The sequence below is a fragment of the Cervus elaphus genome, chromosome 26, assembly GCF_910594005.1.
Source record: "Cervus elaphus chromosome 26, mCerEla1.1, whole genome shotgun sequence".
NCBI lineage: Eukaryota > Metazoa > Chordata > Mammalia > Artiodactyla > Cervidae > Cervus > Cervus elaphus.
The window spans coordinates 37,870,754-37,896,488 of record NC_057840.1 but is presented as its reverse complement, the minus strand read 5'-3'; the positions used below and the strand labels follow the sequence as shown (position 1 = coordinate 37,896,488).

The window sequence follows — 25,735 nt, the reverse complement described above, 5'->3', positions numbered from 1 at the left end:
AAAGTAACAGTTTACTCAACAGTTCAAGTTATTTAAACCAAGAAAAAAAACCAGCCAAAACAACTACTTAAAGTTATTAAGCACTTAATAAATAACTAAATATTTTAAATCAATATATAAAATACCATTTACACACACTGAATGGTTTTTATTAAATAATAGTTCTTCTGGAAAACATCTTGCCAGAGCTTCTTTCTTCTAGTTACTTTATGTACGATTTGTAATTCTGAGTAAAACAGCTTAGTAAATGTTAATTCAAAGATTTTCAATTCACATAGGTCTTTTTCCGTAACAGGTTATCAGAAGTTTTGTTGACAGTGTGCAATGGTAACAAACACCCATCAAAATAATCATCTCTTAACACTGACAAAAAGCCAATGACTTACCTTAATATGAAACACAGTATCATAAAAGGCAGTTCAAATATCAATTTATATATGTATCAAATGCAGTTTAAAGTAACACAGTACTGCAAAACAGTTGGTCTAAACTCTTCAAAAATGTCAGTGAAAAACAAAACCAAAACAAAGCAAAAGGCTGGGTAAAAAGACAAATACATGACAGGATCTTGACTGGATCCCGAAAATGTACAAGTGCAGGGATCAGCTACTAAAGTTAGTATTGAGACAACTGATAAATGAAAGTGTAGATTTTATTAGATAATAATGTTGCATCAAAGTAAAATTTCTTGCATAGGATGTGTTTTGTTGATCTATGAAGTCTTTTTGCTTTAGGACATTAAAATTCTAGTATTTAGGGATTACGTGCTATTCTAAATGAATTCTGAAATGAGTTCTCAAATGACTCAGTCAAAAAAGCCTGACAAAGTGTGTATGTGTGTCTGTGTGTACATGTAGAGAACTAACCAAATGTACTGGCCAAGATGCTGCTGCTGCCGCCAAGTCGCTTCAGTCGTGTCCGACTCTGTGCGACCCCATAGATGGCAGCCCACCAGGCTCCCCCGTCCCTGGGATTCTCCAGGCAAGAACACCGGAGTGGGTTGCCATTTCTTCCTCCACGCTAATACTTGGCAATTCTAAGTGGCTATGTACTGCTCATTATATTTTGCAACATGTTTTTATTCTTTCAAAATTAAAAAAACTAAGTACCAGTAAATCAAAATAGTTCAGTAAACCATGTTTAGACTATAAACCATGTTTTCTCTCTTGACTGAGATAAAAATTAAAATCTAGCTGTTTTTATTCTGACTGTTGCAAATTACTTTTCTTAGACCCTTCCAACATCTGAAAAATGGAAACAATGTTAATACCTATTCCTTAAAGGTCTTCAATTAAAAAGTATTCTGTTCAACAAAAGGTTTTATTAAAATGCATCAACCATTTCACAGAACAAAAATGATAACATGCATGTTTGCACACTCTCAGGATCGCGATCATAAAAATCAGACCACAATGAAGGAGAAGAGAAAGAAAGCACAGGAAACTATTACTCTGCACTGAACTTACCAGATTTACTGGAAAACCACTTCTTTGAAGAAAATTCTCTAGGTTACACGTGTTTACTGCTCACTGCCCTTATCTCTCTTTCATATTCTACATGTAAATACAGAGATTTGAGCTCTAATACTCTTAGACATTGATTACAAGTATGAAAACTAAGGTTTGACTGTTAGAACACCGCAAAATCAACTATCTAAATTTTTTCCTAAAAGAGACTCTCTGTGAAGAATCATCTGTTAAATTTAACAGATAATGCTATTATTCAAAGACAACTTATCCAGGGAATTCCCTGGCAGTTCAGTGGGTAGGACTTAGCGCTTTCACTGCTTGGAGCCCAGGGCTGGATCCCTGGTTGAGGAACTAAAATTCCAAAAGCCCCTCAGTGAGGCCAAAAATACAAACAAAAACAAAAATATAAAGATAACTTATTTAAATAATGGTGCCTCTGGTTATGGCTGATGTTCTTACTCAGAGCAGAAAAACATATCACTGAAAATCTACAGCAGACCTACTTAATTCAAAATAAGCACTCACTCATACTCAATTTCAACAACTGGACTAGAATAGGGAGTCTTAGCTTTGGGGACAAGAACATTTTGGAGAGGTGTCTATGGCTGAGCTTCAGAAGGTCCCTAAAGCCAAGAAATTCTATTCAAAATTTTGTATGTATGTGCATTTCTCTAGAAACAGTCCAACCTTCTGAGGCAAAATTTTGTACATGCGTGTACTTCTCTGGACAGTCCAATCTTCTGAGATTTTCAGAAGTATCCATAAGTCAACACAGGTTCAAAACTACTATGTCAGAGCAACAGCTAAACTCCTGTGGCCTCTTTTCCCAGAGTTTAAAAGTCCTGTGTACAATGTAATCCAATTATTTTCCATCAAGGTCCATTTTCAAATCTACAGTACAATCAATAAGATAAAAAAACCAACACATTAATTTTTATTTAGAAAATTTTTAACTAGTATTTCAAGATTCTATAGTCAGTGTGACAAATAACAGTGTTAAACACATTCTCCACAATGTGCCTGTATCTAAAATCTTACCTATGAAAAGGGAAAATGCTTCAAGGTTTATGGAAGAATATTTATGAAAATATTAAGTGTTTATCTCTAGTTGGGAGGGTTTGCAGGTGACAGATTTTCATTTTTGTGGTTTTCCAACTTTGGAACATGTGCTAACTTTGTAAAGATGAAGAAAATATATAATCTGTAAAAATTATCCCTCCTCCAAAATATTAGTGTAGTATTTCCTTTTGAAAACAGAAGAGTAAAATGTGTTACTCACCTTTATAGCTTTGATGGCTGCCTTAGTAATTTGGGTCATTTTCGCTTTAGAAATGGGTGGCTTGTAGTCATTCAGGGAATACAACTGATGAAAAAGAACAAATTTTAAACACAGTAAAACTAATGGTCTCTATGCAATTACATGAGATTACCAAACATTTCTATTTTTACACCCTCAGTGAAATTAAAGTGCTGCTTTTCTTTTAAAAAATCAAGTTCAGCATCATTAGCCATCAAGCAAATACAAATTAAAACCACTATGATATTATCACTTTACACTTACTTGCTTATAATCAAAGAGACAGAGAAGTGTTAGCAAGAATGTAGAGAAGTTGGAATCCTGACATATTCCTAACGGAATGCAAATGATGCAACAGCTTTGGAAAACAGCTTGACAGTTCTTCAAAAAATTAAACATAATAATATGCAGTATGAGCCAACAATTCCACTCCCAGGTATATACCCAATAGATGTGAAAATATATGTTCACATAAAAAGTTGTACACAGTCACTGCAGCATTATTCATAAAAAATTCTTTTAAAAATTGGAAACTAGCTAAATGTCCATCAGATGAGGAATGAATAAACAAAATGTGTTCTACCCAATTAATGAAATATTAACCGTGAAAACAGAATGAAGTACTGCTGCATACTACAGCACAGATGGACCTTGAAAACACGCTCAGTTTAAAAGGTCACATTTAAAAGACCACATGTTATAGAACTGCATTTATATGAAATGTCCAGAAAAAGAAATCTACTGGGGACTGTCTACAGTGGGCCAGTTGGGGAGAAATGAGGAGTGATAACTAGTGAGTACAGCATTTCTTTTTCAGGTGATGAAAATATTCTAAAATGGACTGTGGTGAAAACTGCACAACCATACTAAAAACCACTGGTCTACACACTTTCACCTGGTTAACTGTGTGGTATGTGAAGTATGTCCCCATATAATTGCTTTCAGAAGTCAAGAGACCTAATGTTTAGCAACAATCCCACCGTTTCCCCCAAAACTTGTTTTAAAATTTCTCATTTAAGCAAAGGATAATAATACTGCTTAGAGAGAAAACAGTTAAAGACAAGGTAGGGGAATTAAACAAAAGACAACTAAGCTTAAATAAATCCCAATGAAAAGTGGGTACTGAGTAATGCTAGGAATTTAACTACAATTAACTAGAAGTCGAGAGACCAAGCTTTGGCCATCATGATCCTGAAAAAACAACTTGAACAGGGCCTCCCTGATGGCTCAGTGGTAGAGGATCTACCTGCCAATGCAGAAGACACAGGTTCGATTCCCTGGTCTGGAAGATCTGACATGCCGCTGAGCAACTAAATCCGCCTGCCACAACTACTGAGCCTGTGCTCTAGAAGCCCAGGACCCACGACGACTGAGCCCGCGAGCCCAGACTACCGAAGCCCTCCTGCTCGAGCCCGTGTCCCCAACGAGAGAAGCCACGGCAGTGAGCAGCCTGCACGCGGCAAGCAGAGCAGCCCCCACTCGCGGCAACAAGAGAAAAGCCCTCGCCAACCAAGACCCAGCGCAGCCAAAAAATAAATAAAATAAAAATAAAAAAACTTGAACAGACTATGAAAGCAACTCAAAACAGCTTTAGCTGGTTAACCAACTAGGTAGTCCTCTAACGTGTTTGCTCCAGCACCCCTTACAACCTATTTATCATTGAATTCTACTGATTTTTACCCAGTTTTCCCCGCATTTGTCTCTTCTTCCTCCAACCACCACCATGACCCAAGTCCAAATTACCTTCATCTCTCACATGGAGACGGCATGCCTATCTTTTCAAAAACTAATCTGATCAGGTGACTGATACTCACCCACTTCCTCTACCACCTTAAAAAGTTCAATGATTTTCCACTCGCTACAGAAACAAAAATCTACGTGAACAACGCCGGTGCCTGGTCTCATTTGTGTCTCATCTCCTACCACACTCCCTTCCCCAGCCCTCTGCCCTAGGCACAACGGTCTTTTTTCAGTCCCCCACCAGAGCCTTCCTCTATTTGGTATAGAACCAAGGTCTGCCCACCAGTTTTCCTAACGAGGAAAGCCTTCCCCACATGTGCCCAATCAGAACTGTCTCCTTTACACCCTCACTGAACTGCCATTCACCTTTGAAACATTCATCACAGTAATGTGACACTTGTATGATTATTTAACGAATGTTTGATTTTTAAAAGGACTGTTCCAAAGGGTGACAAAGACTGACAATCCTGAGACAAAGGATATAAGCTCCTTTAAAGCAGTTTAAGCAGCAAGAGGTGAACTGTGCCCCAGGACCTGTCCACGCTGAAATGAACACTAGCAGAAGTACAAACATCGTTCCCTTTAAGTTCCCACAGAGGTGTCCACTTGTTGATGATACTGCCTAACCAGGGTTACAATCTCATCAGATCCTTTAAGAAGCCACCTCTGTTAAACTCACACCAAAATTTAATATGCTCGTGGCCTCAATTCCTATTTGTCTGTTTTATAAAATCTAACTGCATGCAAGTCAACTCACCAGGAGCAAAATAACATGAACACGTTCTGCAGTATCTACAACAAGCTGTGTAAAGCAAAGTTCAATTTCCCAGTTAGCAGGTACAGACTGCAGCCCATCTGAGATCCAGACCTGCCCTCTCCTAAATGGTAAAGAATCCACCTGCAATGTGGGAGACCTGGGTTTATTCCCTGGGTTGGGAAGATCCCCTGGAGAAGGAAATGGCAACCCACTCCGGTATTCTTGCCTGGAGAATTCCATGGATAGTCAGGAGCCTGGCGGGCTACAGTCCACGGGGTCGCAAAGAGTCAGACAGGACTGAGCAACCAACACTCTACTTCTGCTGCTATACTGCTCTACCAGAAAACAAGCTCTAAGAATAGAAACTCTGCCTCTTTTTTTACATCTGTTTCCCTTTATCCCCAATGTATCCTCAGTGTCTGACAGAATTTGTTAAGAATAAATTTAAGTGAACAAATACATGTAAGACACAGGATTGTACAAGCTTTGCATAGAAACACCTGAATTTGAACTCCAACTATGTCACAAGCTGCCAAACCTCTGAACCTTAGTTTTCTCATTTACAAAATAGTAGTAATATTCATTTCACAGAAACATTGCCTATAAAGCTTTAAAATACACTTTAGTCACTCAACAGGGTTAGCCATTATTAAAATTCTCTTTGGTAGGCATTTTCCATTTAAATGAACAATATTCAAGTGTGCATCAAACACCTATTCACTCAGCTTCCTGAAGGGACATTCCATACTAATTTATGTTACTAGGGCAATGAAGACGCCTCAGGGTCTTCCCAAAGCTGACAATTTACTTCATTTCGTGTGGTAAAGCCCTAAAGTTTCAATCACCCTAAAGTTTCAATCAAGCACTAGTCCATATTCTAGCAGATCAAAAGCTTCTTTCTTCTTTTTTGGGGGGAGTGAGGCGGTGGCGGGGTGTGGGGGCGGGGCGGTGGGAAGAACGAGGCAGGGGAAATGTTAATTTAGACTTACAGAACATTTTAACAGTGTCCAAAGTCAGCTCTTATCAGAAACGTTCTTTTTAAAAGTGTACCTACTACAGAAACTTAAAGTACTACTTAGAGAAATACTAAGCAATTAGTAAGTACTTTTCAAAGGTTCACTTAATACATATGCTTTCAACTAACTATCCAACAAGATTCTCTAAAATCTCACGTCTTTTTAAAATCTAATCACCAGAGAAGAGGCATAGATCATGTCATCTAATTCTTCACAGGATGCCTTTACTCAAATTTAACAATGTCCCAGTATCGCCCTTCCTTTGGCTACTCAAGACTTAACTGATTCACAGGAAAGATACTAAACAACAGCCTGGGTTTTCAGTCCAATTCAGCCACTCTTTTGTTTTTCCAACTCCCTTCAGGTACACCGAAGAATCAGTAACATTTAAATTTTCTACTTTATCATTTGTAGGCACCATATGAAATGAGTATTTTTAGATCTGAAAATAACTTCAAATCAAATCAGTTTCTAATGACTTTAATCAAGGCCAGAGGAATCTTGAACCTAAACAGTTTCTTAGTTGCTGTCTGGCTACCCCACCAAAAAGCTTATCTCAAACAAAGACTTGTAAAGCTGTCCACTACTGATCAGGCCAGGGTTCAGCACAGCACCTATTTTAGGCTTTGAACGCTACACGGCTGCTATCACACACCAGGCATCTTTCACTTCCCCGTGTTTTGCAGACACACTGAAGGCTGCGGCAACTCTGGGCTAGTTAGTGAAGAAGGCATGCTGATAAGCCTCCTGCGCCAGTTAAGCTGTGAATGCAAAGGAAAAGTTCTTGAAGGACATTAAGTGCTACTCCAATGAACACACAAATGATGAGCCAGCAAAGTGGCCTTATTGCGGATACAGAGAAAGTTTCACTGTCTGGAGAGAAAAGTACACCAGCTGCCACGTTCCGGAAAGCCAAAGCCAGAGCAAGTTTTCTACTCAATTCTCTGAAGGCCGAGAGAGGTGAGGAAGCTGCAGAAGTGTGAAGCTAGCAGAGATGATTCATGAGATTTAAGGAAAGTCATCTCAGTAACATAAAAGTGCGAAGCACCAAATGCTGATGGAGAAGATGCAGCAAGTTATGCAGACGATCTAGCTCCAATAATTAATTAAAGTACCTCCAGAAACAACAGATTTTCAATGTAAACAAAACAGCCTTAAGTTGGAAGAAGTCAGGTAGGACTTTCATAGCTAACGAGGAGAAATCAATGCCTGCCTTCAAAGTTTCAAAGGACGGGTTGACACGCTTGTAAGAGGCCAATGCAGCCAATAACTAGTAGAAACTAATACTCATCTACCATGAAAATTCTACCTCCTTGAAGGATCATGCTCAATCTACTATGCCTGGGCTCTCTAAATGGAACAGCAAAACTTAGATGACAGCACATCTATTTACAACATTGCTGACTGAAAATATTTTAAATCCATTATTGAGATCTACTTACTGCTCAGGAAAAAAAAATCCTTTCAAGATATTACTGCTCATCAACAACACACCTGATCACACCAGAGCTCTGATGGAGATTAGTGTTTGCATGACTGCTAACACAACATCCATTCTGTAGCTCATACATCAAGGATTCACTTCAACTATCGACCAAGGATTTATTTCAACTTTCAAGTCTTAATAAGAAATATATTTAGTGAGGTTACAGCTGCAACAGACAGTGATTCCCCTAATGGTTCCAGGCAAAGTAAACTGAACACCTACCGGAAAGGATTCACCATTCTTGGTGCCACTGAGAATGCTCATGATTGACAGGAGGGGACAACACAGCAATGCTAACAGGGGTCTGAAGGAAGTTGATTTCAACCCTCATGGTATTTGACTGTGAGGGGTTCAAGACTTCATGGAGGAAGTTAACTGTGGATGTGGTGGAAATGGCAAGAGAGCTAGAATCAGAAGTGGAGCATGAAGCTGTGACTATACTGCTACAATCTCATGGTAAAATTTTAACGGATGAGGAGCTGCCCCTTTTGGATGAGCAAAAAAAGGACAGAATTCTGTTTGAAGAATTCTTCAAACAGAATTCTATCCTGGTGAAGATGCTGTGAAGATTGCTGAAATGACAACAAATGATTTAGAATATTACATAAATGTAGTTGATAAGACAGTATTTGAGAGGATTGACTCTGACTTTGAAAGAATTTCTACCACGGAAAAATGCTATCAAACAGCATTCATGCTACAGAGAAACTGTTTGTAAAAGGAAGAATCAATCTATGCACCAAACTTCACTGTTTTCTTATTTTAGGAAATTGCCAAGCCACCCCAACCTTCAGCAACCACCACCCTGATCAGTCAGAAGCCATCAACGCTGAGCCAAGACTCTGTACCAGCAAAAAGATTACAAGATGATGGTTAGCATTTTTTAGCAATGAAATTTTAAAATTAAGCTGTGTCCATTTTTTAGACTGAATGCTACTGCACACTCACTACAGTATATTGCAAATTTTTTATTGCAGTAAATTGCAAACTTTTATCTGCACTGGAAAAGAAAAAACTCATGTGACTTGCTTTACTGCGATATTCACTTTATTGTGGTGGTCTACAACCAAACCCAAACAATTTCTCTTAGCCCTTCACGTCAAAAAAGTGGCCCCAACAATTTGTATATGAATGGGCAGGGTGTTTGCCAATGTAACTTTTTTACAAAAGCAAGTCGACACTGATTTGGGGCAATTTTATTTCTTAATCTTACAAACACAGTTTGGTTCACTTGTTTATCTTTGAATAAACACAACAATCTCATGTCCTGCAAAGTGTATTCAGGCGCTCCATCTATGCACTGAGTAACGCTCATACTCAAAATTCAACAAAATGTTGTACTTCGTGCCTGCTATTTCAAGCACTTTACTACAAAAAGTTTAGTGCCTTTCCCAATTTAAGCAATGTTAAATAAATTCTACTATGACCCTAAAAAGAGTGCAACAAAAAACTTATGACATGAAAAATCCAAGAGAACCAGCAAATTAGGGTGAAATATTGCTCATTTACAGCTTAATCTTATGCCTTCAAGACTGTTGATTCTAGGTCTAACAGGAATTAAACTTAAGTGTGAACCTAAGATATTAATCAACCCAATTCATTTTCCCCAACAATGGTCCTTTAGGCCTTGAAGGTACTAGTCAGAATCCTTCAAATGGCCTTAGAAATTAGAAATCACAAAAGCTCCTGGAACCGACACAATTTTGGTACTTTCAATCCAAGATAGCATGCTGACCACTTTTTCCTTTTCTTCCTCATATTGGCAGGGTAAAAAAAGAATAATTTCTTACAGGTGTTTAAAACTATATAAAGTAGATTGGGGAGGGGAAAGAAAAGGTTAAGATGTCACCTACTTCCAGAAAATGTGCTAAGAGGACTGGTTAACTGATGAACCAAACGGGAAGCCACAAGCCACAATACACACAAGATACAGCCAAGGAGGGAAATAAGTCGCCCTGCAAAAATCCAGAGTCTCATCCATCAAAGTCAAGGTACTCAGAGCATGAGCAGCACAATGAACTAACATAACACCTCATCCACTGCTGCAAAACGTCAATAAATAATGTCTAAAACTGAACACTAAAGAAACACATATAAAATTATTGCTTAGTGATATGAAGGTTATCACAAGAACTGAAATGTTACGAATTAAAACAGTTCTTTTTGGAGACCCAGCATAGGGTTTGAAGGAAGAGATTCCAATAAAATCTCTTTTGTACTTAAAAAAAAAAATTACATGCATACGTTATCCTGAAAAATGTAACAATTATATTTTAATACAATCCTGTTCTAATTCCACTTGCCAATGCTGGCCTTCCACAGTGTATCTGTCCCCCAAAACTCGTATGCTGAAGTCCCAACCCCTAGTGTGACTGTGTAGTGACCGCTGAACAACATGAGTTACGGATGATGGCCCTCCACACGGTCAAAAATCCACACACAACTTACAGTCAGTCCTTCCTACCTAAGGTCCTGCATCTACAGGCTCAACCAACCACACATTGTGTAGTACTGTACTACTTACTATTGAAAAATTTCCACATGTAAGTGAACCCTCACAGTTGAAACCTATGTTGTTAAATGTCAACTGTATTTGGAAACAGCCTTTATGGAGGTGTGGGCTTCCCAGGCAAGGCAGTGGTACAGAATCCGCCTGCCAATGAAGGAGATGCAGGTTCAATCCCTGGGTCGGGGAGAACTCCTGGAGAAGGAAATGGCAACCCACTCCCTTATTCTTCTCTAGGAGATCCCGTGGATAGAGGAGCCTGGTGGGGTACAGTCCAAGGGGTTTCAGAGTCAGACACAACTCAGCGAGTGAGCACGCACACATGCACATGGTCTTGAGAGTGAAGTCCTCATCCAGAAGCATTACTGTCCTAAGAAGAGACTCCTGGGCTTCCTAGGTGGTACTGGTGGTAAAGAACCCGCCTGCCAATCCAGGAGACACAAGGGACACAGGTTTGATCCCTGGGTCAGGAAGATCCCCTGGAGTAGGAAATGGCAACCCACTCCAGCATTCCTGCCTGGAGAATCCCATGGACAGAGGAGCCTGGAGGGCTGCAGTCCATGAGGTCACACAGAGTCCGGCACAGCTAAAGCGACTCAGCACAGGCACGCAAGAGACACCAGAGAAGCAGCCCCATGACGGCCACGTGAATACACGCGAGAAGGCTCCAGACAGCCAGGCCCGAGGGTGGCGGCCAGGACTCAGAGCTTCCCCACCCCCACCCGGCAAATAAAATGCGGCCTTGATCCCACAACGGCAGGAAACCATATTCAGTCAACAGTCTGAATGAACTGGGGGAGATCACAAATCTTAACAGAGCACAACGGAGCAGACGCACTGGCCTCCCCCAGCTGAGACCGTAAGCAGAGGGTCCAGCTAACCAGACCTGGTTCTGATCCGTGCAAACTGTGCAAGAAGCACAGGGTGTTTTAAGCCTCAAGCTAAATCTGTGGCAAAGTGTTACACAGCAACAGAAAATAAAGTAGAAGAAAGCTGTGAATGACTTGTCTTTATTTTCTAACTTAGCTGTACAGACTTTTTACTTTACATAAATATTTTTGCAAAAAAAAATCATTTTTATAATTCAAAGTAGAAACTATAACTTCAAAATAAAAAATTTCTCTGCCTTTTCCTAAGTAACTTCAAAAAACGGAAACTCAGTATTCCGCATACAGGAATAAAAAGTTGAGTAACAGTCTATCTTCACTGGTAGTCATTTTAAAGAGCATAATATTCACCAACTTTAATACCTGAAAACCAATACACTTCATTGCAAATTCTGCCTCAACAAATCAAAAATTATGTATTCTCTATATCAAAAATTTCTCACTCCTCAATATATGAGGTCTCCTTTCTTTATATAGCGCAATCTTACATATTAATTTTGGTTTGGAACACAACATAAAAATGTTTGATACTAGAAGCACGTAACAGAGTGACATATGAAATCAGACACGTAGGACATAACAAAATGTGACCAGAAAACACGAACATTAGACTAACAGTAGTAGATTCAACATTAAGAAAATCATATTCTAAAAGAATAATGTGAACAATATTGACTCTTCCGTAAGGTTTTGAAAGCATATCTCTGTCAAAAGTAAAACAAAACTCTCCAAAAACTTGGGTTTATTTCTACTGGAGTAGCAATATTCTTGAGCAATCAGAATGTTTTAAAGAGCAAGTGCTAAATAAAAGACATATCACAGAGATTCTGAGAGGACCATCACATCAGGCTTTTAACCAAGGCAGCACTCCGAATTTTACACTGAATACTGTGACAGTATGAAAACTTCCCTGGAGGTTCAAACGATAAGAATCCCCCTGCGGTGTAGGAGAACCAGGTCTGATCTCAGAGTCGAGAAGATCCCCTGGAAAAGGGAATGGTTACCCATGCCAGTATTTCTTCCTGGATAAGTCCATGGTCAGAGAAGACTGGTGGGCTACAGTCCATGGGGTCACAAAGAGTGGGACAAGACTAAGCAACTAACATTAACACACTATGACAACTTCAGAACAAAGTATCAAATGCATCTGAAGGGAAGGAAAAAAAAAAAGAAAAAAGGGCCCTAAATAATGGCAAACACCAAACCACAAAACCTGAAATGTGACATCTAAAAACCTGTGCAGTTCACTTCAGTTCAGTCGCTCAGTCATGTCTGACTCTGCGACCCCATGAACCGCAGCATGCCAGGCTTCCCTGTCCATCACCAACTCCAGGAGTCCACCCAAACCCATGTCCATCGAGTCGGTGATGCCATCCAACCATCTCATCCTCTGTCCTCCCCTTCTCCTCCTGCCCTCAATCTTTCCCAGAATCAAGGTCTTTTCAAATGAGTCAGCTCTTCGCATGAGGTGGCCAAAGTACTGGAGTTTCAGCTTCAGAATCAGTCCTTCCAATGAACACCCAGGACTGATCACCTTTAGGATGGACTGGTTGGATCTCCCTGCAGTCCATGGGACTCTCAAGAGTCTTCTCCAACACCACAGTTAAAAGCATCAATTTTTTGGCACTCAGCTTTAGAGTCCAACTCTCACATCCATACATGACCACTGGAAAAACCATAGCCTTGACTAGACGGACCTTTGTTGACAAAGTAACGTCTCTGCTTTTTAATATGCTGTCTAGGTTGGTCTTAACTTTCCTTCCAAAGAGTAAGCACCTCTTAATTTTATGGCTGCAATCACCATCTGCAGTGATTTTGAAGCCCAGAAAAAACCAGTGAGAGAACATAAAAAATAATCTTAAAAAAAAAGTCTTATAACCTTCTTACTGGTTATGAAAATATTTTAGTATGGAAAAACTGAAAAATGCAAAAAAAACCATGTAGATGGTAAAATATGCAAGTCACCCATAATCCCAACAATTCATCACTCATTCCAAATAAACTCAGTGCCGGGCACTATGGGTCCAATAGAGTAGGTATATAGTCCCTTCTCACTAACTGATGGGCTGCCTCTGGAGATGGACAATGTTCTTAATAAACAGACACACCTTGCAGAGTATAGTTAAGTACACAATGAAGGTAACAATGTGATATGGTGAAGAGTATTGTACATCTTTCTCAGAATCTCAAAACCAGAATCTTTTTAAATTATAAGATATTATAAAAAGGAAATGCCTATTTAAAAAATTTTAAATCTGATTTATGCAAAAATCTGTCCAATAAGATCAAATCTATATACCAAGCTTTTGGAGACAGAGGGAGAAATCCTCTAGTTTAAAAAACTGGGGGGCTGGGGGGGGAGTACAAAATTTGATTATATATATAAAAAGGTGCCAACAAGAGTATTGTAACAAATACAAATGTTTATATCCTTCATAATAATTATCTTTAACTATCAGCTACAAGCAGTTTCACATAAATAACTAGCTTATTATTAAGCAGAATATCCCATTTCTCAAGCATGACAGACACCTAAGGTTAATATTACAGTTCTGAATACTGTCAAAAAGGAAACTATTTTAGACTCTAAGTTATAGCTTAAAACTGCATTAGTAACAAAGAAAAACTATCAACTCTCCCCCCCAAAAGGTTATCCTTTAAAAAACTAAATTCAGGCCACAAGAACTTATTTGCATGGTCCTTTCATTCAACATTCAAATTTATACAACCTTACCAAGTGCCTGGACTAAACTGGGTTAAAAAATACTCTTAAAAAGAGAGAAGGAGAAATAAAGCATGACATCCCTTTCATGTGGAATTTAAAAAGAAATGATACAAATGAACTTACAAAACAGAAAAAGACTCACAGACTTAGAAAAGGAACTTATGGTTTGCAGTTGGGCGGGGGGGGGGGGGGGGGGGGGGAGGGGGAGGGATGATTAGGGAATTTATAACAGACATGTTGTTTAGTTGCTAAGTCCCATCTGACTCTTTTGCGACCCCAAGAACTGTAGCCCACCAGGCTCCTCTTTGCCCATGGGATTTCCCAGGCAAGAATACTGGAGTGGGTTGCCATTTCCTCCTCCAGGGGATCTTCCTGACCCAGGGATCGAACCCAGGTCTTTTGCATTGCAGGTGGATTCTTTAGCACTGAGCTACCTGGGAAGCCCAATGAACATATATATACACTCTATGTTTAAAATGGATAACCAACAAGGACCTCCCTATAGTACATGAAACTCTGCTCAATGTTCTGTGGCATCCTAGATGGGAGGGGAGTTTGGGGGAGAATGGATACATGTATATGTATGGCTGAGTCCCTCCACTGTTCATCTGAAACTATCACAATACTGTCAGTTGGCTATACTCCAATACAAAATAAAAAGGTTAAGTTAAAAAAGTACACAGGAGTTAGTCAAAATGGAGTAAGCAATTGTAGCCTCTCTCCCCCACTGTCACAAGTAAACCCTACAGACTAATATAAAAAAGTACCTAGCTACCTGAGAACTCTGAAAAAGGGAACACCAGACTGGCTGTAGTTAAACTTGAATAGTGACCAGTTACAGCGGGGGAGGGAGCTGCGTGTGGACGTTAAAGTAAATTTCACAGTGTTCCGTGTTCCTCTGTTGTCTCTGGCTTTGATTCCAGAGCTGGTGTTATCTAATGGTGCAGACAATACTACAATCACAAAGTGAAGTCGCTCAGTCGTGTCCGACTCTGTGACCCCACGAACTGTAGCCTAGCAGGCTTCTCCGTCCATGGGATTCTCCAGGCAAGAGCACTGGAGTGGGTTGCCATTTCCTTCTCCAGGGGATCTTCCCGACCCAGGGATTGAACCCGGGTCTCCCGCATTGCAGGCAGACGCTTTACCCTCTGAGCCACCAGGGAAGCCCATACTATAATCAAAAGCTCTAGGGAAAATCCCCTTCAGCCACCCAGAAGACTAGGTAAAAGGAATCTTCCCTGCTACTAGAGAAAGACTGGGGTGAGCCAAGAAAAACTCCTGCTCCCCCAATCTCCCCAGGCCCTACTAAGGGTTAAAGGGCAGCCACTGTTGCCACTTCAGCACCAAAAACCCAAGAGAGAAGCCATCTCCAGACAGGAAATAGGCCCCTACTATCCAAAAAACACCGTTTTCTTTTTCTTGCCACTTCTCTTTGAAGGCTAAAGCTGCAGTGAAATCTGACTTTCTGGCCAGAGAACAGGGAAAAGGATGCACTAGGATCTGGAGAGAGAAAGGGAATCCCAGAGAGAACTAGAGAAGAGGAGCCCCTGAATCCGTGCCCCAATTGAAGTCCTGGACTCATCCGAAATGCACCTGCGTGAAACAGACCCAAAGAAGGCTTTGGGAACTAATACCTATGTAAACCGTTACCCAAGACCTAGACAACTGAGTGGCACAAATGTTGAGCACATCCAAACAGCAGAAGAAATGCTCTGAAAACTGAACTGACATTAGATCACTGAAAAAGCAAGAGAGTTCCAGAAAAACATCTCTTTCTGCTTTACTGGCTATGCCAAAGCCTTTGACTGTGTGGATCACAACAAACTGTGGAAAATTCTTCAAGAGATGGGAATACCAGACCACCTGACCTGCCTCTTGAGAAAACCGTATGCAGGTCAGGAAGCAACAGTTAGAACTGGACATGGAACAACAGACTGGTTTCAAATAGGAAAAGGAGTATGTCAAGGCTGTATACTGTCACCTTGCTTATTTAACTTATATGCAGAGTACATCATGAGAAATGCTGGACTGGATGAAGCACAAGCTGGAATCAAGACTGCCGGGAGAAATAGCAGTAACCTCAGATATGCAGATGACACCACCCTTATGGCAGAAAGCGAAGAAGAACTAAAGAGCCTCTTGATGACAGTGATAGAGGAGAGTGAAAAAGTTGGCTTAAGGCTCAACATTCAGAAAACTAAGATCATGGCATCTGGTCCCATCACTTCATGGCAAACAGACGGGGAAACAGTGACGGACTTTATTTACGGGGGCTCCAAAATCACTGCAGATGGTAATTGCAGCCATGAATTAAAAGACGCTTACTCCTTGAGAAGGAAAGTCATGACCAACCTAGACAGCATATTAAAAAGCAGAGACATTATTTGCCAACAAAGGTCTGTCTTGTCAAAGCCATGGATTTTCCAGTAGTCATGTATGGATGTGAGAGCTGGACTATAAAGAAAGCTGAGCACTGAAGAATTGATGCTTTTGAACTGTGGTGTTGGAGAAGACTCTTGAGAGTCCCTCGGACTGCAGGGAGATACAACCAGTCCTTCGTAAAGGAGATGAGTCCTGAACATTCACTGAAAGGCCTGATGTGGAAGATGAAACTCCAATACTTTGGCCACCTGATGCAAAGAGCTGACTCATCTGAAAAGACCCTGATGCTGGGAAAGATTGAAGGTGAGAGGAGAAGGGGGCGGCAGAGGATGAGATGGCTGGACGGCATCACCGACTCAATGGACATGAGTTTGAGTAAACTCTGGGAGTTGGTGATGGACAGGGACGGCTGGTGTGCTGCAGTCCATGGGGTCGCAAAGAGTCGGACATGACTGAGGGACTGAACTGAACTGAAAAAGGCAAGACAGAACTTGCATCCTGAATCAAACCAAACTAAATGTCTGCTAAACAAAAATCAACATTTTTCAGAGAATAAAGTACCACAATACTGAAAATATCAGTATATGAACCAAACTTATTTGACATATCAAAACACACACACACACATTCTCTGTCTCCCTCCCTCTCTCACTCAACCATTCACTCACCCGCTCTCCCAGAAAATCTGTCCACACTGATCAAAGGAAAAAAATAACCAACAGATGCTAACAACAAGGTAATGCTTTTGTTGCAATTATCACTAAGAACTTTAAAGAAGTTATAATCATTATAAATAAGGTAAAGGAGAAAATTCTTCCAATAAATGCTATGTTTTCAGCACAGAATGAGAAACTACAAAAAGAACCAAATGAAAATGTCAGAACTGAAAAATACAGTATCTTGAGGAAAATAATAGTATACCACTATATACAAGAGCTGTAAAATTTTACTAGTGACTTTACATAATTGCAACTTCATAAATAAAAGAAGTGCAAAAACAAGACCAGGAAAAATGTTCAGAAAAATGTCTAAAAACTGAATATGATTTATTAGGCATAGACAATTTTTTATATTAAAGTCTTATCACACATTTCTTTTTCCATTTCACACCATTCCTTCCACTGTAGAATAAATCTTTTCTTCATCTTTTACTTTCCTTCAAATCATAATTTAACCTACTAAATGAAAATCTTCTCAAGGTAATTCTAGTCCAATTCAAACAAAACAGAAAATGGAAAATAAAAAAGCACAATGACTAATCCCTGATGAGATTTTTTTTCCTGTTATATATTTATACATATAACTACTGGCTATGATACAAACTATATCTCTTACAGTGGGCTGCGGCAAAAAAATTTTGAGAAGCACTGCTCTAGCTCACACTTGTAGGTAGAAAGTAATAGTAAAATTAATTATACAGAAAATAAAACATGATTAACTTCTCTCTGGATAAATCAGCTTGCCAAAAGATAGGCTTAAAGGGCAATCTTTGTTTCTTTTTTAAAAGATGAGCAAGGATCTAAAGATGCAAAAGACACAAGTATAAAATCCAGAGTTGTTTTTCTTAGTTGTAATCAGAAGAATGGGAATGGGAGAAATTTTCATATCTAAAATCATACCGTAAAAAATAAAACCATACCCTGCCACCACTGGTATGTATGTATGTATGTATGTATGTATGTATGTATCTATGTATGTATGCAGATAAAATAGACACAGATCCTTCTCCTCCTGTAACTGTTATACACCCTGCTTACTATCTTCATGGCAACTTAATCACAATGTAAAATTGTTTGTTCATAATCTGTTTCCTGTTTGGTCCATTTCCCAATATCTCCATTCATCCATCCACTTCAAAAAACAATGACATTACGTACTACAAATTCTCAATCAACAGTTACCAATATCAGTCTTTTTTTATATCCTCTGCAATGTCTAAAATAGTTCCTTGCACACATCAGTCAAATAAACTGATTTAAATGATAGATTAGCTTACTAGGTTCTAAAGATCAGGCAAACAAATTCCAGCTATAAAAATAAATTTATCCAGCTTCTTCATATCTAAATGCACCTGAACGCAATAGATGTATTTTGCTCAAAGGAGCAGAATGCCAAGGCCAGACTGATGATACATATTTCTTAACTCTCCATGCCCCCAAACTCTACTTTTAATAATCTTTGCAACCCTCTATCTACAAACTTATGCCAGTACCCATGAAAATAAAGAATTATTTCAAAGGAGCAGAATGCCTCTGAAACAATCTCCAACATAATTTATGACTGATGTACAATAATCACCCTTGTATACTTCAAATTTACTTTGAGAGTTAATCATAAGCACTCAGAAAATAATCCTTCTCAGATCACTAAGTTTTATTTTCCAGGTAACACCAACTAAAACAAAGAACTGAGAAATATGAAGCCAAACTGAACCAATTAACAGGTCAAAGCTAATCAGTGACTTCAATCAATATCCACTGATAAGCTACTGTAGATATGCACAATACATCAAGCTCTTCAGGGGATAAAAGGTAACATGAAGACCTTCACCCCAACTATCTAACAATCCACTAAACTGGAAAGGGAGGGTCACAGACACAGAGTTACTGTAGTATTATACAACACCATCCTTATGGCAGAAAGCAAAGAGGAATTAAAGAGCCTCTTGATGAAGACGAAAAAAAGTGAAAAAGCTGGCTTAATACTCAACATTTGAAAAACTAAGATTATGGCATCCGGTTCCATCACTTCTTGGCAAATAGACGAGGAAACAATGGAAACAGTAACAGACTTTATTTTCTTGGGCTCCAAAATAACTGTAGATGGTAACTGCAGCCATGAAATTAAAAGACACTTCCTCCTTGGAAGAAAAGTTACGACAAACCTAGACAGCATATTAAAAAGTAGAGTACTCTTGCCTGGAAAATCCCATGGATGACGGAGCCTGGTAGGCTACAGCCCATGGGGTCTCAGAGTCGGACACGACTGAGCGCAAAAAAAAAAAAAAAAAAGTAGAGACATTACTTCGCCTACAAATGGCCAACTAGTCAAAGCTATGGTTTTTCCAGTATTCATGTATGGATCTGAGAGCTGGACAATAAAAAAGGCTGCACACCGCACTGAATAACTGGTGCTTTCAAACTGTGGTGGCTGGAGAAGACTCTTTGAAGAGTCCCTCGGACAGCTGGAGAGCAGGGAGAGCAAACCGGTCAATCCCAAAGGAAATCAGTCCTGAATATTCATTGGAAGGACTGATGCTGAAGCTGAAACTCCAATACTCTGGCGACCTTATGCCAAGAGCTGACTCAATGGAAAAGACTCTGATGCTGGGAAAGACTGAGGGCAGAAGGAGAAGGGGGCGACAGAGGATGAGATGGTTGGATGGCATCATCGACTCAATGGACATGAGTTTGAGCAAGCTTCAGGAGACAGTGAAAAGACAGGGAAGCCTGGCATGCTGCAGTCCATGGGGCCACAAAGAGTCAGAGAGGACTAAGTGATTCACAACAACAATAACAAACAGATTCCTGGTATTCTGAGATTTACCACTGTCAGCTCTGATAATTCACTAATGATTTCAAAGGTCTCTGAAATGTGGTGGTGATGTTCAGCCGCTCGTCGTGTCTGACTCACAGGTTAATTTTTTGGAGACACTAATTTGAAATGTGTATAATTAAAAAGCTGTTTAAGGTCAACAATTAGTGCCTGAGCACCATCGTTTTTCCCCTCTCATGTTCCCACATGCATTAAAAAAAAAAGTAACTTACCGAAATAGTATTTAGAAACTGGGGGATCCATGAGAACCTTAAGACTTTGCCTCATGGAAACAAGAACATGGGAAATATAATTCAGTGCCAAAATAAAAAATGTTACGGGGAGGGTATTCAGATAAATGAAATGTAGTTAGAAATAACAAAAGGTTTAATATAGAAAGTGGAAGTGAAATGGACTGAGTGGATAAAGAGAGCATCCCTGTTACCGCGGTGATTCTGCTTCTACACTGTTTACATATATAGCGTATTCATCAACAAACCTCTCCTGACAAGTAGTAATTTTCACAAAGGACTGAGGAAGCGGCTATTTTCTAATGGGAATGCATTAAAATCTAAACAGACTGCGTGCTTTCCTACTGGAGGATCACCAAGTGCCAAAAATAAAACACAAGGATGGGAATATACACGGCATAGCTTTGCATATAGTCAATCTTCCCATTTCACAGCATTTGCAAATACGCACTGCATATGATAAGTGTATTTACATATAAATATATATGTAAACAACTTATTTATAAAGGTCTTATAAAAAGCCTTTGTCAGCTACAAACTGGCACTTACCAAGTACACTGCCAACCAGTGAACAAGGTACTTGCCATCTGCCTCCGCAGAGACTGAACCCTGCTACTGCAGCCGCTGACCTTCAACACACCCTGAGGAGTTCAGGGTGCAGTGAGGCACTGTCTTTAGTTTCTAGAAACAGGTTTTAAAATCTCAATCCTTTCGGCCCTAAAGCACTAACCCCCTTCATGGTAACATCTGATCCTCTGGAACTAGCAGAAAACCTTCTGTAAAATGAGTGCGTGATGGTACTGAACTCCGTCTTCACCAAAACCTCCTGCACTGGCCTTCCTCCCACTGTCCCTTTGGAGCAGTCTCTCAAAGCTTCTGACGTGCTGCCTTCCTGGCTGTAACCAGTCACTTTGCCCCAAATAAAACTTAGCTCAAGCTCTCAAGCTCTGCTCTTTTCCGTGGACACCTTAAATCCACAGTTAGAATCCTGTACACGTTCTGGTTCAAGATGGTGGAGTAGAAGGACGTGTGCGCGTCTCCTCCGAGAGCACCAAAACTGCAATGAGCTGTTGAATGACCATCAACAGGACGACATGGGAAACCACCAAAGATACCCCAGATGCAAAGACAAAGAAGAAACAGCAGTGAGATGGTAGGAGGAGCACAACCACAATAAAATCAAATCCCATACCCACGGGGTGGGTGACCCACAAACTGCAGAACAATACTACAAAAGAAGTTCTGGCGCTGTTGTGAAGGTTCTGAATCCCAGTCTTCCAGGCCTGGGGATTCAAAAAAGGAACTGTGAATCCTCAGGGAATCTGACCTTGAAGGCCAGTGGGATTTGATTATAGGACTTTCAGAGGAGTGGGAGAAAAAGACTCCAGTCTTGAAGGCCACAAACAAAATTTTGCTCGCACCAAGACCTAGAGGAAAGGAGCAGTGTACCCACAGGAGACTGAACCAAACTACCTGCTGTTTTGGAGGGCCTGCTGTGGAGGCATGGGTCAGCAGGGGCTGCCAGATGGACGAGGGCACAGGTAGCATCAGGCCAGAAAGGTCCCCCTCGGCACAAACCCTCTCGGCGTTCCTAACCCCACCACAGTCTGGGTCACCTTGGGCCAAACAACTACCAGGGAGGGAGTGCAACCCCACCCATCAGCAGATAACCGAACTGAAGTTTTACTGAGCAAGGCCCTGCCCACCAGAGCAAAAAATAGCTTTTCCCATTGCCAGTCCCTCCCATCAACAAGCTTACACAAGCTTCTCAGCCTCACCCATCAGAAGGCAGACAGAAGCAGCAGCACAGGCTCACAGAGGCTAAAAAAAAAAACCATATTCCAGAAAGTTAATCATGATGAGAAAGCAGGAAGTTACGTTCCAGATGAAGGGACAAGACAAGACCCCAGAAAAACAACTAAATGAAGTGGAGACAGGCAAACTTCCAAAAAAGAATTCAGGATAATGATAGTAAAGATAATTCTGGGTCTCGGAAAAAGAATGGAGGCAAAGATTGAGAAGATGCAAGAAATGTTCACCAAAGACCTACAAGAATGAAAGAACCAAATAGAGATGAATAATAAAGATGAATACTACACTAGAGGGAATCAACAGCAGAATAACTAAGGCAGAAGAACAGATAAATGACCTAGAGGACAGAATGGTAGAAATTACTGCCACAGAACAGAACATAGAAAAAAGAATGATAAGAAATGAAGACAGCCTAAGAGACATCTGGGACAACATTAAACACACCAACATTTGCATTACAGGGGTCCCAGACAGAGAAGAGAGGAAGGACCTGAGAAAACATTTGAAGAGGTAATAGCTGAAAACTTCCCTAACATGGGAAAGGAAGTAGTCAACCAAATCCAGGAAGCAGAGTCTCCCAGGAAGGACAAACCAAAAGAGGAACACACCAAGATACACAGTGATCAAACTGACAAAAATTAAAAGAGATAAAATATTAAAAGCAACAAGGGAAAAATTACAACATGCAAGTGTAACAAAAGGGAAAGGCGCAGAGCACAACTTCTGAAAGAATGACAGTCCAAGGACACGACAGAAACTGATTAGAATCAAATGGGACCGAGATGGCAGACTGACACTCCAATACTTCGGCCACCTGATGCAAAGAACTGACTCACTGGAAAAGACCCTGATGCTGGGAAAGTCTGAAGGCAGGATGAGAAGGGGACGACAGAGGATGAGATGGTTGGGTGGCATCACCGACTCAATGGACAGGGGTTTGGGTGGACTCCGGGAGACAGTGAAGGGCAGGGAAGCCTGGGGTGTTGCAGTCCATGGGGTTGCCAAGACTCAAACACGACTGAGCTGAAGACAGAAGGCAAAGCTAGAGGCTGATCCCCAATCAGCAAGTGAAATGACACTCCCAGAGGTGCAGTTCCCTGGCACTGGTGACAGTTCCCAGGCACTGTTAAAAGACCAAGGAGCGGGCGGTGGCGCAAATCCTGGAGATCTCCGCCCTTCCCCAAAAACAGCTGGAACCCTCCTCCCACTCATTAGGATGAACTCACTCAACCTATAAACACTAACCAGGTCACGGCTCGTGGCCTCCCTCTGAGACACTGTCTGTGCAGTGCGCTTCTCTCGCAACCTGAAAAAACCCGCTTCTCACCTATCACTTCCTCTCTCACTTAATTGTTTCTCTCTCACTTAACTGTCAGAAACAGTGAAGAACCTGAGCTTCATTAGGTCCTGAAACCAAGTACTGTGGGTTTTGGCTGGGTTCGAGTCCCAATCCCTGGTAAATGGTTTCACAAGGAAACCTCCCTCAGGCTATCAGCTGATTTCTCAACAGAAACTCTACAAGCCAGAAGGGAATGACATAATATATTTAAAGTGATTGAAGGGAATAACCTAAAACCAAGAATACTCTACCCGGCAAGACTCTCCTTCAGATTTGATGGAAAAATCAAAAGCTTTCCAGACAAGGAAAATTTAACAGAATTCAGCACCACCAAACCAGCTTTACAACAAATGCTAAAGGAACTTCTCTAGGCAGAAAAACAAAAGAAGGAAAAGACCTACCTGCAGAAAATAAACCCCAAACAATCAAGAAAACAGCATATATATCAATAATACGGTTCAAAACTGGTAAAGGAGTACATCAAGGCTGTATATTGTCACCCTGCTTATTTAACTTACATGTAGAATAAGTGCATCATACAAAATTCCAGGATGGATGAAGTACAAGCTAGAATCAAGACTGCCTGGAGAAATATCAATAACCTCAGATATGCAGATGATACCACCCTCTGGCATAAAGCCAAGAGGAACTAAAAAGCCTCTTAATGGTGAAAGTGAAAAAGCTGGCTTAAAACTCAACATTCAAAAAACTAAGATCGTGGCATCCGGTCCCATCCCATGACAAAGAAATGGGAAAAAAAGGAAACAGTGACAGACTTTATTTTCTTGGGCTCCAAAATCACTAGATGACGACTCCAGCCATGAAATGAAAGACGCTTGCTTGCTCCTTGAAAGAAAAGCTATGGCCAACCTAGACAGCGTATTAAAAAGCAGACACATTACTTTGCAGACAACGTCCATCTAGTCAAAGTCGTGGTTTTTCCAGTAATTATGTATGAATGTCAGAGTTGAACCATAAAGAAAGTTGAGCACTGAAGAATTGATGCTTTTGTACCATGGTGTTGGGAGAAGACTCTTGAGAGTCCCTTGGACTGAAAGGAGATCAAACCAGCCAATCCTAAATGAAATCAATCCTGAATATTCACTGAAAGAACTGATGTTGAGGCTGAGGCTGAAGCTCCAATACTTTGGCCACCTGATGCTAAGAGCTGATTCACTGGGGAAGACCCTGATGTTACGAAAGAGTTAAGGTGGCAGAAGGGGACGACAGAGGATGAGATGGTTGGATGGCATCACAGACTCAATGGACATGAGTTTGAGCAAGTTCTGGGAGATAGTGAAGGACAGGGAAGGTTGGCGTGCTGCAGCCCATGTGGTCAAAGAGAGTGGAACATGACTGAGTGACTGAACGACAACAATAACAAATCAATAATTAAAGGTAAATGGATTAAACGCATCAACCAAAAAAGGTAGACTGGCTGGGTGGATGAAAAGTATGCACATATACACTTTCCACGGGCTTCCCTGGTGGCTCAGACGGTAAAAAGAATCTGACTGCTATGTGGGAGACCTGGGTTTGATCCCTGGGTTGCGAAGATCCCCTGGAGGAGGGCATGGCAACCCACCCCAGTATTCCTGCTGGAGGAGGAGCCTGGCGAGCTACATCCATGGGGTCACAGGGTCAGACACCACTGAGCATCTAAGCACGCACAAGCTCTTCCCCTTATCACATCACTCTGCTTGACCGCCTCCCCCAAGCTATATGTAATTATTTTACATTGTTAAGTTAATCATGTTCCCGTTCTGGCTTGTAACTATAATTATCTTTTATTTTTTGTCTGGATATTGATTGTGAAAACTGATAAGTATCTTTTACTATTGTGATTATGTAACTATTACTTAAAACCATTGTATCATGACTGGTCAACAGAAAAATTATAGAACTCTATTATAACCAAAACTATGATTTACTAGAAAAACCTGTAATCACTTTTTAAAGTCCAGATGCATACCAGAATTGTCTTGAAATTTGTTGAAAAATACAAATGTCCAGGTATTGCTTTCTCCAGAGCTCCAGATGTCTCTAATGAGCAGTCATGTTTTAAATCAACTAGACTGTATGATGATCTTTTACTTTTATCTAGTTTGTTTCACTTTTTCTATTTCATATTCAGTGCTCCCATTTCATTAAGTTTTCCAATTTTTTCCAATATTTTCCAAATCCTTTTTTTTGATGTTCTTTCTCAAGCCTTTATCAAGTGTAGTAGAAAAGCTTTTGTATGCAGATATATAAATATGTGTAATATATGTATTTAAGAAAACATGAATTTTTGCCTAACTAAAAAAATCATGACATTTTGATTCTACTTGTCTGACTTAGTATGAGTAGAATGCTAGATTTTTAATTAAAAAACAGATATGCAACAAGCAACAAAGGTTTACTGTATAAAACAGGGAAATACAGTCAATATCCTGTAATAACCTATGACAGAAAATAATTTTAAAAATAATGTAAGTTTGAATAACTGAATCACCTTGCTGTGCACTTGAAACACTGTAAATCAACTACACTTC

General features: G+C 40.2%; 1 protein-coding gene across 18 annotated transcripts in view; it reads right to left on the bottom strand.

The window, feature by feature from the left end:
* SCAF8 (SR-related CTD associated factor 8) overlaps positions 1-25,735 on the bottom strand; it is a 210,318-nt gene that overhangs the window by 165,387 nt on the left and 19,196 nt on the right. For all 18 annotated transcript variants that reach the window (XR_006337981.1, XR_006337979.1, XR_006337973.1 and 15 more), the window contains one exon: positions 2,749-2,832. Coding sequence is in view for 2 of the 18 variants with exons in the window: in XM_043888339.1 (XP_043744274.1) it covers positions 2,749-2,832 (84 nt within the window). In the remaining 16 variants the exon portion in view is untranslated. The remainder of the gene's footprint in view (positions 1-2,748; positions 2,833-25,735) is intronic.